This window comes from Emydura macquarii, unplaced genomic scaffold, assembly GCF_026122565.2.
Source record: "Emydura macquarii macquarii isolate MOO-44397 ecotype Brisbane River unplaced genomic scaffold, CSIRO-AGI_Emac_v2 contig_480, whole genome shotgun sequence".
NCBI classification, from domain to species: Eukaryota; Metazoa; Chordata; order Testudines; family Chelidae; genus Emydura; species Emydura macquarii.
In genome coordinates this window covers 13,660,878-13,679,114 of record NW_027130617.1, presented here as the reverse complement: position 1 = coordinate 13,679,114, position 18,237 = coordinate 13,660,878, and the positions used below count along the sequence as shown (strand labels likewise).

At 42.1% G+C, this 18,237-nt stretch overlaps 1 protein-coding gene across 1 annotated transcript in view; it reads right to left on the bottom strand.

Moving 5' to 3' along the window:
- Positions 1-3,004: 3,004 nt before the first annotated feature.
- Positions 3,005-18,237, bottom strand: part of LPAR3 (lysophosphatidic acid receptor 3) — a 30,915-nt gene continuing 15,682 nt past the window's right edge. The window contains exon 3 of the mRNA XM_067538562.1: positions 3,005-5,274. Within this exon, the coding sequence (XP_067394663.1) occupies positions 4,946-5,274 (329 nt within the window). The 3' untranslated portion in view covers positions 3,005-4,945. The remainder of the gene's footprint in view (positions 5,275-18,237) is intronic.

Sequence of the window (18,237 nt, the reverse complement as noted above, 5' to 3'; positions counted from 1 at the left end):
TTTTGTTCCTGACAGCCCATCTGTGGGATAGGGAAATTTGACCTTGCTGTCTACAAAAAAGAAAAGAAAGAATGAGAGAGATGGGAAACAGAGATTGACTTGCCAAGATCACACAGAAGTCTGTGACAGAGCAGGGAATCAGACCTACCCCCTGGCCCATCCTATGCCTTGCTACATAGCTTCTATCTTGTACAGCCCACATCTAATGACAAAGGCAGTAAATATTGAGAGAAATTTCCTATAGCATTCTGCTCCTTCTCCTAGCCAGTGGATCTGTGTAAATGGGATCTAATAGCTGCTCCTCCAGTAATTTCCCAAATTGGACCTTTTGATACACAGGGAACATAGAGGGGCACCTGTGCATAGTCACTCTCCCAGTGCCTTCCCCTGACTCCCATGAATGTGTATCACAGGACTTCCATAGCATGGAGGTTCATCCAAGGGCTTTCCCCCAAAATGGTGAATTTCACTCTGTAAGGAAGCAGAACATTGCTAGCATAGACATTTAAGGGCACACAATGTTGATAGAGCCATATGCTATCAATCAATATTCTGATTGCTTGAGAGAAATCACTGACATTCCAGAGGGGTAAACATTTGCAAAACTTATCATTCCAAAGGCTCCTCTTACTTGGATATGGTGACTGTTTTGTCCGTGGGCAAATTTTACAGACCTGCTGCAGTATCTGTGGAACTAAATGCAGTAAGACAGCTTCTGGATGAACAACTGCAATGTTACATATTATAGTATAGAAAACATTTCACAATTTGTAGGGAGGAACTCATGAGAAATACTGAGAAATTAGTATTTGATCCCTGACTTCTTTGAATTGCTTTTCTTGCATTTTAACCTTACATTTAAAAAAAAAATAAAGGCTTGTAGACCAATTCTCATCTGAAATGCTCAGAAATATCCTTTCCTACAGAGGTCAGCATCTTAGTGTACCAGAAAGCTATAGTGCTTGTCTGATTTTGAAAGTAAATGTTAAATAGTTATAAATGGTTCGCTGTCAAACTGGGAGTCCATAACTCCCGGGGTCCTACTGGGGTCTGTTCTAGGGTCCAGTAAAATTAAATAGTTTCATTAATGTCTTAGCTAATGGAGTGGAGAGTATCCTTGTGGATGACACGAAGCTGGGAAAGGTTGCTAGTACTTTGGAGGACACTGGGTCTGAAATCAACAAGATGAAATTAAATAAAGACAAGTGTGAAGTATGTTACTTAGGAAGGAAAACTCAAATACATAACTACAAAATGGGGAATAACTGTCTAGGTGGTAGTACGGCTGAAAAGATCTGGGGGTTACAGTGGGTCACACACTGAATATGAGTCAATGCAATACAGAGCTCTTTTTCTGTGTAACTTGAAAGCTTGTCTCTCTCACCAACAGAAGTAGGTTGAAAAAAAGATATTACCAAACCTGCCTTGTCTCTCACCAATGTAATGCAGCTGTGAAAAAGACTAATATTCTGGGGTGTGTTATCAGGAGTGTCATATGTAGAAGGTAATTGTCCCACTCTACTCACCACTAGGGAGGCCTCAGCTGGAGTACTGTATCCAATTCTGGGCACCACACTTCAGGAAAAATGTGGACAAACCAGAGAGAGTCCCAGAAGAGAGCAATAAAAATGATAACAGGTTTAGAAAACCTGGTCTATAAGAAAAGTTAAAAAAAAATACGCATGTTTAGGCTTGAGAACAGACAACTGAGGCACAGGCCTGATAACAGTCTTCAAATGTCTTGAGGGCCATCATAAACAGGAGTGTATTCAGTTGTTTGCCATGTCTCCTGAAAGCAGAATATGAAGAATCAGATTAAATCTGCAGTAAAAGAGATTTAAATTACATACTAGAAAAAGCTTTCTAGTTATAAGGTTAGTTAAACTCTGGAATAGGCTTCCAAAGGAGGTTGTGGAATCTCCAACATTGGAGTTTTTTAAGAACAGGTTGGACAAACTGTCAGTGATCGTCTAGGTTTACTTGGTCCTGCCTCAGTGCAAGGGGCTGGACTTGATGACCCCTCAAGAGCCCGTCTAGCCTCATATTTCTATGGTTCCATGAATATGGATTAACCTCAGAGCTTTGAGTATGGTGAAGTCCAGAAAGAAGGACAGCAAAAGGGTATCGAGGAAAAGACATGAAATGGGGCTAGAAGGTTTTGTATAGTGTTAGTTTACCATCCCAGGGAATCTAATGTAAATTTTTTTTTTTTAGTAAAGAAGTGTAACAGAATAACGGCAGCTCTGTGTGGGAAATGTAATGCTAAAATGGAGGGTACAACATACAGCTGAGAGGGTTGGTGATATTACAGTTTTCAAACCACTTTTTTCTTGGTTGGGAAAGTGGATATACAACCTTTGGACTCCTTCCACTGAGGGTATTATTTATTATTTGCATTTTGATCTGACTCCGAACTTGATCTTTCTTGGTTGTGCATTGTATGATGTAGATGCTGTACAAACACGAAGTAAGAGAGCCCCTTCCCCAGAGAGCTTGCAATCTAGTCCTGCTTACCTAAAAAAGTGTCCAAATACTCCCATGTTCCCAATGGAAGAAGAGAGAGGAAACTCTGCAAGGCTATTCTAGTCCCCTACATGGATTTTTCCTCAGGGTGTTTCAAAAGTTGGGTTCGCAAGAACTGAGGCACCCAATATTAAAAACTATTTTTGAAAAGCCTGGCCTAGAGCTTTAAACACCACAGGGATTCTCTGGACTATAAACTGAATCCTTTTTAGGCTCTGACCCACCTATGACTGTAGACACTTCTGTTAATAACTATGAGAATTCCACTGAAATAAAACAAATATTCCTTATGGTTACTCAGGGATAGGAATTCATTTCCATTTTCCACTCTTATGTCAAGCTTTGACCAATCTTCACTCTGAAGGACCCAGAGGAATACAAAATATCAAGAGTGGTCATATCTGTTGTAGTAAGAAAGTGCTGTCTTCCATGCAGCCCACTCACATTTCACTGCTAACCAAACATGAAACAAAATGCATACTTCATTTTAAAGAAGCATTTTATTTTTGGGTAGCTTTGTATATGAGCTTCAGCCTCATTATTATAAACTGTGTGTAGAAAGTAAGTCTACAGACATTAATATTTGCATCTCGTGTCTTTATAGTGCCATCACCTCTAAAAATAACATCCACCGCTTTTCAAACCTTCCAAACTACCAACCACAGAAGTAGTCTTTGCACAAAAATGTTCATTATAATGGCAAAAAAAGTGTCAACATTTTCAGCAAGTTATATAAATACAATATTTACCTTGAAACGTTAGGGGCCACACATACAACTCCTGACTCATGTTAGTAATAGGACAACCCCAGGGACTAAGAACTGCCCATTCTAGACAGGGTTTGTAGGATCTGGCCCTTATGTAACATAAAGAACTTTAATATCTTACCTAAAATAGTTACTATATCCTCCGAGCCAAATTCTACTTTCACATCCACCAATATAACCCACTGATGTCAATGCATAGGTGGAATCAAAAGCAGAATCTGAGCACATCATTAATATGCTACATCATATTTCAACATGACATTTGCTATTGAGTTTGTTCTCTGAAGGAACTCGGATTTTGAATGACCAATTTGAGATACTTTGGGCATGATTTTCTGTAGTGCTGAGCAGGGTTCAGTACTTCTGAAACTCAAGCCCAAGCGGCTTCAAAAGTTGGGCTCCCAAACACTGAGGGCCCCCCCAAAATTAGGGACCACCTTTGAAACAGTTGCCCTAGAACTTTAAATCTGTCCCTGATCTAAACACAGTCCACAGGTAATACAGCCACTTTTAAAAACACAAAGAATGGAAGTTATTCCATCCATATTTTACATTTGATTAGTCACGGATTAAAAATAAGAACTTGGTTATTGAAGTCTTCATTGGCTGCAGTTTCATGGGCTCAAGATCCCCAGCCCTAATCAAAAGATTAAATCTGGTCCAGTCTAGTTTTTGTACAGTGTGTGAGAGATCCATTCATATTCTGATTTGTATCTTTCCAACACACTTGACTTTTTAAAAAAAGAGCAAAAATGTAAATTCATTCATATTTTTAACAGACTTCGCTCATGGTTTTTTGTTTTAATAATCCTGTAAAACTTCAAAACTGAAATCTGTTTTCAGCCACATTTCCCACTCAACCACATCCAGAGTTTACATATAACACATTGGAAAAGTGCATGTGATTCTGCCTCCTTGAAATAGTTGGCCCAGATAATGGGGGGGTGGGGAGGGAGAGGAGGAGACAGGACTTATTACTTCCAGCTAATGCAATCACTCCTGGCACTCAAGTAGTAGTGGCTTGTGCTTTTGGTAGCGTTCAGCCTCTGCTGACAACGCATGGTGGGTACAGTTGCATATGCACACCATGGGTTGTTATTATAGGCTTGCCCTTGACTGCCATGTTGCTGGTACTAACTTGTTTTAAGGAATAGAATTTGTGTTGAAGTGGGAGGAGGGGCATGTATGAGTATATGCACTTTGTAAACAGAGGCAGCAAACAAGGCATATTTCTGGCCTACTGGCCCCAAAAGTTTCCCTTTGAGATACATAAAACCTGATCAAACGCATAAATTCAGAGAGTCACAAACGTATTGTTTAGCAATTAATTCTTCCTGCAGGTGTTTAGCAAGGAGGGTTCCACTAGAGTGTTTGTATTTTGTTTCCATGCATAGAAAGTCTCTTTCAACAAGTTTATTCCTCTTATAGGGAAAACAATCTCATGTACTTTAAAAAAAAAAAAAAAAAAAAACCAGCACAGAAAGTTTTTTCTTCAATACAATGTATTTTTCCTTTGGGTAATTATTTACAAGGACTTCAGGGTAATAGTGTAGTGTTTGGGCTTTGGAACAGAGTGAACACATTCAGTGCTCTCCAGTTCTGAGCCACTCCCCTCGCACTCCGTATCTCTTCGGGAAAGCATATCCCTGGAGAGCTCACGCATTTCCTTTGCCACTGATAGTCCCTTGAATAATGCTGTTTTCAAACTGCCCAGTAGTATCTGTGCTTCTGCTGAGCACTGTTGAAGGAATCCTTGAAGATCGTCTATCCTGGCTTTTATCATCAGAAGAGCAGCACATGATGCGTCTCATGGTGTTGGACATTTCATCATCTTTGTAAGAGTAAATGACTGGATTCATGACAGAGTTGAGCAAGGCCAGGAGGAGGAACCACCTTTTTACATGCTGAACCCCACAATGAGTGCAGTTCAGACCATCAAGAAGCAGAACCACCAGCCCAGGGGTCCAACAGACCACAAATGCGCCTAGAGAGAGAGAGAAAGAAAGAAAAATGGTTTCAGACTTCGATAAATCCTGGTTTTGGGCACACAAGTTCTTTTCCCCTCCAAGAGTATTAGATTCATTAAGAACAATATACACCAAATTGTACAGGGAAACATCAACAAAAATCACATCCATTAACCAAATCCCTGGAAAGCACTGAAAAGGTAATAGATAAGCATTTGGAAGATCAAAGAAAGCATGAGCTAGGGTGCTAAGAGTTCTCCACGGCCTTGAATGGAAGCTGGATCAGGCCCTTAAAACACTAATTTGGCCACTCTAACTAGAAGACACACATGGGGCTAAGAAGAATTCTTTGACGCAAATACAGCTGAGCTGATGCAACTGATGCTTTGGCAAGTAGAAGGAACTCCTCCGTTAATCACTTCTCTACTCAGTATGCTGCAGGGAAAGAGATCGCCATGCTACACACCCCAAGGAGACAGCAAATCTCCTGCCTGTTAAGCAGACTACAACTGACTGTTTTGCAAAGCCACAAGCATGCTGCTAATTTCATCCAGTAGGAAAGCATGTGCTTTGAATACGCTAAGGTTCAAAATGACCCGACTACCCCAGGCTGCGGTGCTCAGTCTGGCATATTTTTGGGTACCCTGTCACACCATTCCCTATTGGCAACTGTCTGTCCTCTCTCTTCACAGCCCATTCTATGGATCTTGTGCGATGGGCGTCAAGGCTAAGGGAATATTTCCCTGAGGGATGAGGTACCTGCCAAGTTCCCCCCCCTCAGCTCCCCATCTAGTCTCCTCCGCAGGACTCAGTGCACTGAGGTAGAGGGGCCAGGCAGCTACTGAGCCAAGAGGGAGTTAGTTTTCCTGGCCAGTTCCCCTGCATAAGGGAAAACCAGGTTCTTGGGTGCATGGGAGGCAAAGGCCTTAAGAAAAGAAGGAGATTTTGAGAGAGGGCTCCTGGGGGAAGAGTGGAGAGAGGGGGGCTGTGAGGGGAGCAATTAAGATCTATGGGGGGGGGGGGAGGAGGGAAAAACAGAAGAGCTAGAGGAGATAAAGGGAAGTAAGAAATGGGCTGGCTAGAGGACAAGGGACACTGGAAAGAAGACAACTCAGGAGTAGCAGAGGAAGAGACACAGATGGATCCCGACACAGGGGAGATCGAGGAAGAACAAGAGAACTGGGAATGGGAAACTAAAAGAGGAAAGTGGGGGGGGGGAATGATGAGTTATTGTATTGAAGGGAAAAAGGCAACAAAAGGAAGTGAAGGGCAGAGGGTGAGGCACCTCCTCGGTACCCAAAGCGATGGAACCGAGCACAGCAGTAAGAAAGGCAGGGTTTTCCTCGTTCAGACAGGAAGGTGGTCAGAATGGCAGGAATCTCACTGCATGAGGGGCAGCAGCAAGGCCCTCAATAGGAGCAAGAGGGGTGGGAGCCTCTGAGTGGAAGAGGAGGGAAGAACCACAAACCCACACTCACTGCAACTCTACACAAACATGCAAAGCCAGTACAGTGGGGAGACGTGTCACAGAAAGGAGGAGAAAAGTGGCAACATCCAGGAAGGATAAAAACAGGAGAGAAAGAGAAAGGAAGATTTAAGACTTGTTTACATGCCTACATGTTACTGCAATCCTTGTCAGAACGGGGGGGGGCGCGGGGGGGGAATCATACTTCTACAGGGGAAGGGGCAAGAATCTTCAGACTGATTGTGGGCCACAGTGGAAGGGAGAGGGGCATCAAACCAGCCATCTCCCTCCATCCCAGCATGAACACTGCCAGCTTGTCATTCTTTGCTTTCGAGCCCAAGGAAATGCAGTTGTGTGTACAATAATACTAACTTAGCACAAGCCACAATTGCTGCCTGACTTGCAAAAATAGAAAATTACAACTCTGCACAAGTCACATTGTGGATGATACACTGAGGAAACTCTGCTCATGTATAAAGATATAGTTTCCCTTTTTTGAGCTTTAAAAATCAGCAAACAAATAAGAATTCTCTTGGCATTTATGCACATGTCCCTACTGAAATACTCTTTTGGTGGTCTTGGTATCCATTCCACAGCTTTGATATTAAAAAAGGAAGTCACATTCATTTTCATAATACTGTTTAGTTTTCGTAGATATAAATTGTGTAAATACATCAGTGAATGCACAGTTAATATCAAAGAACTGGGAAATGCTAGAGTTAAGATTCTAACAGTAACATCAAGTTTACTGCATTGTACATCTAATACATCCCCTCTCCCCTCCCCCCAACAAGCTACACAAAGAAATACATGGCCTAATTTCAGAAATGATGAGCAGCCACTGCTTCTATTGTTTTCAAGGGAAAGAGACGACTCAGCACCTTCCAAGAGCAAGCCACATGAACTTAGAAATGAATTCAAAAGCTTTAATAAGTGTTACAGTTTATGAAAAAACATACAGAAGACAAAAACGTTATATAGACTTTACTGCCTGTTAGGAGATTGCAAAATAATTCCTAAATTGTCCTTCCATTGTAAACCGCTTCGTAAAGTAAGCAAACAAATTTCACCCACCCAGATTTATATTCTTTTTTAATAACATGCCATAGAATGGAAAGATTAAAGGCTGGAACTTTCATAAAAGATGCATTTAACCCTACTCTAGCTTGAGTCAGGATTTTTGTGACCCTAAATACTTATTTCATGGGTTAATTTTGAATTAGTGGTCAGTATCAATTATTATAATCCTGATGCCAGTGAGTTATGAGTCTCTCTCTAAACAGGGTGTTCAGAACTGTACCTCAGAACATTAATTCTGGTAATCAACTCTGCACCATGGATTATGGTTCAGATCCAGAACATTGCATAAATCGTTGAGACACCAACTCTCACAGAGTATGCAGTGTAGAAACACTGTAGAGGTTCATTGCACCAAGACTTACCCAAAACTCATTGATGTCAATGGAAAGACTCTGATTGACTTCAATGGGTATTAGAATAGGCCCCAATTAGGAGAGACACACATTCTACATTGACATCAACTGTCACTGAATATTTCTGGGCCTCTAGGGACTCACTGCAACTCTTTATTAAACATCAAGGGTTAAAGGAGGATGCCAACTCTCCAGCTCCTTTCAATGGAACAGTACAGCACACAAACCATCTCCGCGTACGAGTAAAAAACAGAAGAAGCAGTTTATCACAGAACTTATTCTTTACCACACTGCAGATTGCCGAACCCAGTCCTGCTTCCACGGAGGTGAACGGGAGCAGGAGCAGGCCCCAAATTAGTGAATAAATGTATTTTTTAAGAAGTGTCAGCTAGTAATTTTGTGCAGACAACACATGACAAGCTTTAGGAAATACATCTGCTTGCACAGACAAAATTGTGAAGAATTTAATGGCAGCCACTGGACTTCGCAAAATGTCCTTTGCAGACATTTCTCTAGTATCTACTGTGAGATATACAACATCCCCTCACTTCCCCTGGTGGGAAGTTGGAACTCTAGACATTTAGACGAGGTCTACACTATGAGTGAGGGGTGTGATTATCCTGCCCACATACCTGTACTTGTGCTCACTCTCATCAAGCTAGCGTGAGTAGAAACGGCAGCATAGCTGCAGCAGCTGTGCTAAAGTACGTACCCTCCAGTTTCAGGCAGATTTGCTACCATAGCCATGCTGCTATTTATACTTGCGTGAGCTCAATGACAGCTAGTGAGAGAATGTGCATGTGAGAAGGGGAATCACACCTCTAGCTTGCAGTGTGGACACAGCCTTACATAACTAAGGATAATAAAGGCTGTAGGGCAGTACACGGTAAGGGACACCATCACAATTACTGGGCGGCTCTTTCAAGAGGCTCTCTTACTTTGGATCCACTGCCACCAAAATATATTTAATCATGTATACGAACAAGGTTAGTGTCACACCCTATCCTTAACATCGCACACACAATGGGCTCTGGTCCAAACTCACTTCCTTTCTAGGATCAGTCTCTATTTTTACCTTATGCAACAAAGCTCTCAGGTAGGACTGGAGCCTTGACTCCCTATTTATTTGTCTGTTCTTATGGTTTTCACCCTGCAGGATCTCCTGTCATTCACTTTAAGGGCAGGTCTACACTACCACTTAAGTCAATCTAACTCACGTCACTATGGGGTGTGAAAAAGACAACCCCCTGAGCGACACAAGTTACAGGGACCTAAGTGCTGTCCACACTCGTGCTATGTCAGTGGGAGACGCTCTCTCGTGAGCACACAGTGTCTTCACCAGACGCGCTACAGCTTGGTTGATGTATCATTTCCAGTGCAGACCTGCCTTAAGTGTATCATGCCTCAGAGCAACTTTCAGGTTTTCATACTACTTAGTTGGACTGAAGAGACATCTGGTCTGGATGCCAGGGTGAGTCGGAAGAATAGCTCTGCATCTCACAGAGGATATACAAGATTGACACCTAGTTACGATGTGTCATTAGTTGTGCCCCCAGGTCAATTAGGAGATTTTTACACTAAGGCTTCAGTAAGTTTCCTGTATATTGCATCATTTCCAGTTGCACTGAATTCCTATACATCTGGAAGATCTGCATTTTTGATAGTTCTGATGTGCCCTGCCACAAAGCTCTCCATATACTAGCACTGCGTTTCAGGACATTGGTTTAAGACAAGGAAAGGGTGGTCAAGCTTTTTAAACAACTGCCTTAAACACATGTGCACTTTTGATTACAATGGTAGAAGTTATAAATTTAAAAACTCTAAATTCGTTAGACAGAAAACCCTTAACTTCAAAGTCATGAATGTTTATGCTGAAATACTGGCAAGCTTGTGTGTGCATTCACCTGAACAAACTGAAAAATCATGTTTTGACTTGCATGGCAGTCATGATCTTCCCTTTCAGCATATTTATATGTTTAGTTAGGATGATGCCACAAAATGAATCAGTGAGAGATTAAGCCTCTTTCATAGACCTTCCATCTTCCAGTCTACGTAAACCAGACATTTTCCAAATCTCGGTAGATCAGAGATAGAATCATTTCAGCTGCTCCTACCAAAGTCCCCATACTGTACCTCATCACTGAACAGATCTACCACTAAAAAGCCTACCAGATAGAAGTTACCCCAAATTAAACCCAGTAATATTCCTCTTTCCCAAGAGACAGGGACAGCTACAAAAAATCTGGTGCCTTGAAGGTTTTCAAATCTGGGCTCTCACATGAAGCCCACCCACCCACTGAAGGCAATCCTACAGCATGTGACTCAGTCAGATGAAAAATAAATCTTTAAATTAATCATTAAACAATGAGCAGCTATAATGTTATAAAAATACAAATGCTTCATTAGGCCTGAAAAGATAGTAACAAGAGTCCTGCAGTGCCTTAAAGACTAACAAATTTCTGCAGGCATAAGCTTTCGTGGCCTGCAACCCACTTCGTCAGATGCATGAAATGGAAACCACAGATAGGAGGTATATATATATTCATACCAGGGTAAGAAACGAAACAGGGCAAGTGCTAACAAAGTCAATTCAGTTAGGGTAGATGAGGCCTATTCACAACTGTTGATTAGAAGGTGAGAATGTGAGAACAGTGACAATTACTTCTTGTGATGAGGAGTCTCGTTGTTTTTGCTGTATACAGACTAACACGGCTACCTACCCCTCTGAAAAAATAGTGTTTCCTCTTAAATGGGAAACAAGAGTCATGTCCTGCTGTTGATTTGCACATAGAGGGCACAGTGACCCTCTGGGCCATGACCCAGGCACTGATCTGAGCTGCAGAGTGCAACTGTTCGCTGGAGAAGAGAACTGGGGTTCTCCACGTGGAGCATCTGCCTGGGTGGAAGATATGAGTGTAGCCCAAGAGACATATCTTTAAAGGACAAGTCTGCCCACGTCCACTTGTGGGGTTTGGTCAGGTTGAGGGACAGCAGCCTGGACTGAAGGAGGGCAGATTAGGTGTCTAACTAAGTTGGGAGAGGAGCAGAAACTGGGATGGCTACGGAGGCTCTTTTTCCATAAGCAGAGAAAGGGATTTTCACCGCAGGATAGGGACAAGTGCAGATGGCCAGTATCAGAGCGGGGGCTGCAGGAAGAGAATGCTGAGTAGTGAATGCAACAGGACAGGAAGGAAACAGGGTGGGAGGGTTTTGGAAGGGGGCAGTTTGAACCCTTGAAGGAGAAGGGCCTGCTGTTCAGACTACTGTGGGCCTAGCAGCCACCCAGCCAGTTCAAAGCCCAACCTACTACAATTTACACTGCAGGATCCATCCTGCAGAACTCAACACAGAAAGGATAGCAGAGGCCACCTTACCCCACAGAAGGGGCAGCTGAGCCCATGGCAGGAGAGGGAGAGCAGCGTGCCAATGGCACACATGGCCACACCGTCTTCCCTCTGCGTATCTTCTGCTCTTTGGTACTCTTCTACACAGAAGAAGGTGCCAGCAGGATTTCACCCAACCTCCCATAACACTGATGCTGACAGCTGCTTATTATGCTTCCTCCTGCAGCAAAGCATGTTTCAGGTATCACAGCTAGCAGCACTGTGACGTCACAGGTGCAGCACTATGGTTTCGCAGGGGGTTAAATAGGACAGGGAGCCTGTGAATGGAAATCAGTGTTTAAAAAACACAAGCAGCTTTGTAAGTGGCAAACAGACTAAGCAAAGACATCAGAAAACGTGAACGTGAAGGGTTTATTATATCTAAGTCAAACATCCCTGAAGGTTACCCAGCATAAGGAGTCCTATTAATAAGAAATCCACTCTCCTTGTTTTGCCAAGCAGTCTTGACATAGGCCTTCAACTTGCTCACACTCAAATGAATGGCAGTTCTGACACCGACTTCAGGGTGAGCTGGATCAAGCCATTAAACTGTCTCTAGTTTAAGTAACTTGTACCAGCACACAAAATGCAGCGTTGCTAGGAATTATCTGTTTTTGTTAGGTAATGAAACACACTGGAAAGAATGCAAAGACATGCAGTAAAGCCTTAGCCAGAACAATTAGTTTTATGGCAATGATACATATATAATTATTATAAACAGTGCTTATTTGAACCGCTTTTAGTTAAAGCGGTCTCAGGCACTCTTTCTATTTCAGAATATCTTCAGGGATTTAAGCACATGGCATCAAAAATAACTCCCCTGGGCTAAAATCAGCACTAAGCATGACGACGTGTCAGTTCCACACTGTTTGAAATAGCAATATTTAAAAGATTAGTTGGGTAGATTATTTTGCATGTGAAAAAAACAGGAAATAAGTTCATGGTTTAGTTTCCAACACTTTTTGCACAGCGCAATTAAACAATAGCCTGTCTGGTTATGAATGCATGTCTCAGAGCATCCTAAAAAATTCTTTCCAAGATAGAAAACTATTCGTTGTGAACTAAGCTAAAATTTTAATGGTTGATTTGAAGGAGTGCAGTACAATATGCTCACTACAATAGGCTGATGTCTATTTCCTATGACATTAGTTGGGGCTGATGGTGCACCAGCTGAAGTTAATGCCAACTTGCTATTGATTTCAATGGGAGCAGAATCTGTTTTACTTAAGGGATTAGTGAAGCAAACATGTGAAATGGTACTCTCTAAAATTACTGTGCAGCCTTCCTGAAACTTCAGGAACAGTTCCGTGCTGAGTCAGACAAATATGATCCACAGCTCTGGCCTGATTACAGTTCAAATGGACAGCTACAGAGCCGTATCTTGTGAGTAATCTTAGCTACAGAAAATTAAGGATGTATACTCGCTGCCTCCCCACCACCATCCTTATAGCTTTTTTTGTGCTAGAAAAAAAGTGGTCAGTGCTTCACCCACTCCCAGAGAACGCATGTTAGAAAGCATCTTAAAAAATTATTTCCAAGCTAGTCTACAAAATTTTAATTTATGAAGTTATTCGTTAATTGCTAATGTGAAGGAGTATTTCATTGTGCAGTACAATTTGCTGTGTGTTTTAAAGAAAGAGTGAGAAGCTAAAATAATTAAATCAATCAATGGGACTAGACAGAAATAGGAGAAAATTCACCCTGACACAAGAGACAGACATTTAAATACATTTTGAGTCCCTTTTTCTGTTCCTGGAGCCTGATCCTACAGGCTGCACTTATGCATGTGTCTACCTAACTACCTATTTTATATGGTGCTTGTCACCATAGTATCTGAGCACCTCTCAATCATTAATGGATTTTATCACCATAACCCCCAAGCTTTATTAACACTTACTGAGGTAGAACTGAGTCACTGGGTAGATGAAGTGATTTACCCAAGATCACAGAGGAAGCATGTGGCAGAACCAGTTATTTAACCCAGGTCTCCTGAGTCCCAGTCCAGTCCCCCATCCACTTCAAATTATGATCCCCTTCAGCAGTAATCTGTGCCAGGACCCCTGCCCAGTGCCAGTTGAGGACTGGTGGTGGGAGGGCAACTGTGCCCCCACTCCCAAGTCTTGTACCAAGCAATCAGTCTGAGCTTTGAAGAATCTGGTCCTATATTTTTTGCTGTGTACTACACAGCAGACAGGTGGCATAAAAAACTAACAGTCATAATTTCAGGATTAAACACACACTGCTGACATATTTTGTTTTTGTGTTGTCAAAAGACTTAATATAAATGACAAGCGTCAAGTGCGTATTTATTTGTGTGTGGCTTCTCAGAACGAAACATGCAACTGTGGCCTGGGAAGAAATGCTCAGATAATTGCTTATTATGAGTGTTTTTTAGTTTTGTTTTTTAAAAGCAGCACTCAATTACAGTCTACTGCACCTTTAAGCATCTAATCAAGATCATGTTTGGCACATGTTTTAGAATCCTATGATGGCAATTTTCTCCTTCCAAATGGGAGGGTTTTCTAAGCGGAGCTTCACTTCATAAGTACTCTCTTGTTTTCTCTGGGACAAAGACTTCCCACTGTTCCCACAACAAGAATCCTATGGACTTTCATAGGAACAAAATCCAGCATTTCATGCCATCTCTCCCAACACGTTGTAACATGAAAGAGAAATGGGAAAGTAACAGAGGAGGAAATGCTCTAACAATGGACGAGTGAATCTTTGAAAAAACATGAAGTTTCACATCAAAAAGACATTACTCTTTGCTTTAATCACTAGCTCATGCTGCTCCTGACAAAGCCCTGTGTTGTAAGGCTTACTTACTTACGGTTTCTAAAGTACTTCGATGTGCTTTGATGAAAGGTGACATACTCAGAAGTGCTCAATATTATTTTGCCATTTTCGCCATGATCACCAGATGAATTTGCCTTAAAAATGCCAAGACAACTCAGTAACCAAGTGACCACTGCAGGCACCGTGAGTTGCACAATGTGATCCCTACACCCTGGCGATTCTTAGAGCTGGATCAGGGCGTTACTTTGGGAGTTCAGTGAGTAAAGAAAGAAGAAGCATTCCTGATGTTTTTTACCCCAGCATGTATAGAGAAGACTTTTACAAGGATGACAAGGATTACAATGGTTCAGGAATTTTTCAGATGGATACAAGGAAAGTTAAACATTTAAATTTTAACTTCTTTTCTATTATTCTGACATGGATTTATAGATAAATATTGGTTGATTTTTGGTTAAACATTAAACAGAGATAAAGTGAGCTGCAGGGCGTATGGGTGGAATCAGAGGATTCTTTATTCCACAATCATTCATTCTCAAATATCTAAATTCCTCCCTTCCATTTATCTTAAAAGCTGGCTACCGCAATCTGCATGCATATCCCCTAGAAAGGACAGCAGTTTGTATCTGCAGCTTACAGTAATGCTATTTTCTACCCATCCAAAGAGATGCTGATAAAGTAGCCACAGGAAATTTAAAACTAAATGTGGTACCTTTGTGTTGCATGCTCTCTTGCTCTGGTCAGAAAAAAAGCAGCACAGACCTGTCCAAGTGAAGTGTAGACAACCATGCAGTTTTCCCCAGTCCCTTTCAAAACAGTGGTTCAGTTCATTTAGACTTCTTGTAATTTTTTTTTAAACTGATATTAACCATCTGAGTAAGAGGGGAAAATATATTTTCTTACTACAAACTAAAAGTGACGGTGAGCACATGCTGAGTAGCTTCTGGTGAAAAAAATCTCCCCCTGAAGAGTTAGTGTGTGTGCATGACATTAAGGGGTTGGAAGCTTTGTCACCATGCCATTTATAGCACAGTGTTATGATTTTTCAAAGCTCAAACACAAACCATCAATACATTAATAGGATGGCAACAGTGTATTAATGACTAATTAATCTAAACGAGGAAAGGATGAATTAATTTTAACAACATGATTGGAACGATACAATAATATTTGCTTCAGATAACAAAAGAACTGCATTTTAGAAAAGTCCTGTGGTAGATCTGAAAATCAGGTGCTATTTAGATTTAATTCCACATATGCATAATCCGTGGTATTTACAACAAATGGTCCTTTAACACTTATCACCTTCCATTTGGTGCTTCCACTAGGACCAGAGATGCTAGTGAAAAATCAGACTGCTAGACTCTGTAAACAATGTCCTTGGACACAGCATACGAAAGATAACTGTACTTAGTTTGTGAACTTCTTGTGCTGGAGACACATGCCTCCTCCTTAGTACTGCTATCTCAGAATCATATAGTACAGACAGAAACTGCCTTCCTTACAACAAAGCTATTCCTTCTTAATAGCTGCTACAAGACCAATGTACTAAATACCATTATATGTGCAGGATGGTTATGAAAGAAACTATTCATTGTTGGACAGATAAGATAAATCTCTACCAGCGAGTAAAGCGGGATGCTCAGGGTCATCTTGTTTTCCTTAGCATTCTTAAGACTTACTGCAAAGCTTGTATTTGCAACTTTTAAAATCCTGGGAGCAGATTTCTATTTGAAAACTGAAGAGTCGAGTTAAACAAAACATAAATCTGGCTTTTGCACTGCTACAGCCACTTCCGAGTCACAAAACCACATCCCATGCCCCCCAAAACCAAATGTTCTTGTGCTGTCTTTTATGGGACCAGAGCCAGACAAAATCTTTACTAAATCAGCCCCAAAGAAACATAGACCTCATTCATAGATTTTAAGGCCAGAAGGGACCTTTAGATCATCTACTTTGACCTCCTATATAGCATAGGCCACAAAATTTCATCCAGTTACTCCTGCATTGAGCCCAATAACTTTCATTTGACTAAAGATTATCTTCCAGGAGGTGCCCAGTCTGAATCTGAAGTCTTAAAGAAGATACAGAATCCACCACGTCCCTCCATAGTTTCTTCTAATGGTTAATCACCCTCACTATTAAATATTTGTGCCTTATTTCTCACTTGAATTTATCTGGCTTTAACTGACAGCTTATCCTCAGCTGGTTATGATTATCAATATCCTTTTAGAAAAAACAATTGTTGATTAAGTGACACAGAAACTGGAGGATACAGGGGACTCGTAACGAGATTCTGAGGCCTTTTGTTTCTGGCTCACTAGATAAAACCTGGCTCCAGTTTATAGGAACTAAACGTTAAAAATTGATGGAGTTAGTGGAGCATTTGAAATGAGTTAGAGATCTTGGACTGGATTCCCCAGTCTGCTAAGGCCACTTTGCAGTATGTAAGCAGCTAACTGGAGATAACTGACAATCTTAGCCAGTGGAAAGCTGCAGAAGGTGATTCCACTGCCTGCACCAATTGTGTTAGGGGTGGGAGAGCTGAGCTCTAGCCTCCATTGGGCATAAGGTCCCTCAGGGCAGAACCCGTGCAGCCCAGACTGGCGCTGGGACGGGCAGCTCTGACTCAGAGAACTGCAACTGACTCCCCAACTCCTTCACTTCCTCCATACACAGCTTCGAGAAGCAGGGTCTCTGACCACTTCCTAATTACACTGCAAAAGCACCATCACCATTGAAGCTGCTTGGCCCTTTGGACAGTGTAATTACAGAAGCAGAGGTCCCAATCGGCAGCATCTCTCTTTCTCTCTCTCACCCCCAGAAGTGGAACAGGGCCCAGATATACTGGTGGGATGGGGGCTCCTCCTAGTACAGACACCCTCTTGTCAGTCCCCCTCTTCTGTGGCCAAATGGATGCAGTGTCACCAACTCTCCTGATTTCTCCATGTGTCTGGTAGAGCTGGAGCCATCTCGCCAGGATGCCAGCAGTTCCAGTGAATTTCAGCCCTGCTTGGCGTGGGGAGGGAGCCTCCTCTGATTGGCTGCCTTCCCTACTTGCTCATCTCCTGGGAATGAGCATCCAATGAGGGCTGCTGTCGGAGGTTTGCAGAGCTCTGCCCTCTGACTGCCCAGGACTCAGAGCTGAGTGGAGTTTTGGGGTAGAAGAAAGGAGACACCATTCTCACAGGAGGGTGGGGGGAAGCAGAAAGAATCCTGCAGATCAGGGCGGCCCTGTTCCATCCTCCCTCCCTGTGAGGCGTGTGTCGATGCCTCCCTTCCTACAATACCCAGCCTGGAAAGGGGGAGAAGAGGACCCTTCTGCAGCACCCCTATCCCGCCCCAGGGGAGTGGTGAAGAACCCACGAAGTTGCAGGAGGAGAACTGATGTGAGGGCTGGGCAAATATGGGGTCTGGGGCAAAGGAGGGCCAGGATTGATTGCAGGGCATGGGACAGGCAGATGTAGGGAGTGAACGCTCCCACAGCTGAGGCTAAAATCACCTTACCCAATACATTTGCAAGATTTGCCAACCCAAATTGTCTCACACACACTGGGAATGGGCAGGAGGAGTTCAAAAATCAGAAGACAGATCAACACACAATATATATTTTTAAAAATCATGATTTTTAGACCAATCTCAAAATTTTAGGAACTTTGGCTCATGATTTTCATACCTTTGGGATTGGCAATACTGAGATGGAGGATTTCAGTCTGTATGGCTGTTAACTGGGTGTTTTTCACATACCAAATTTACAATTACATACCAAAAAGCACACCCTCTGCTATTAGAAAAGCAAGCGAGTTTGCAGCATGTGGTCCTGTAAAACTTCCAACCCTATTTGGATATTAAGAAATTGTAAAATCAAGTAAATCTTGCTCTGAAGAAAGTACTCCCAGAAATGGC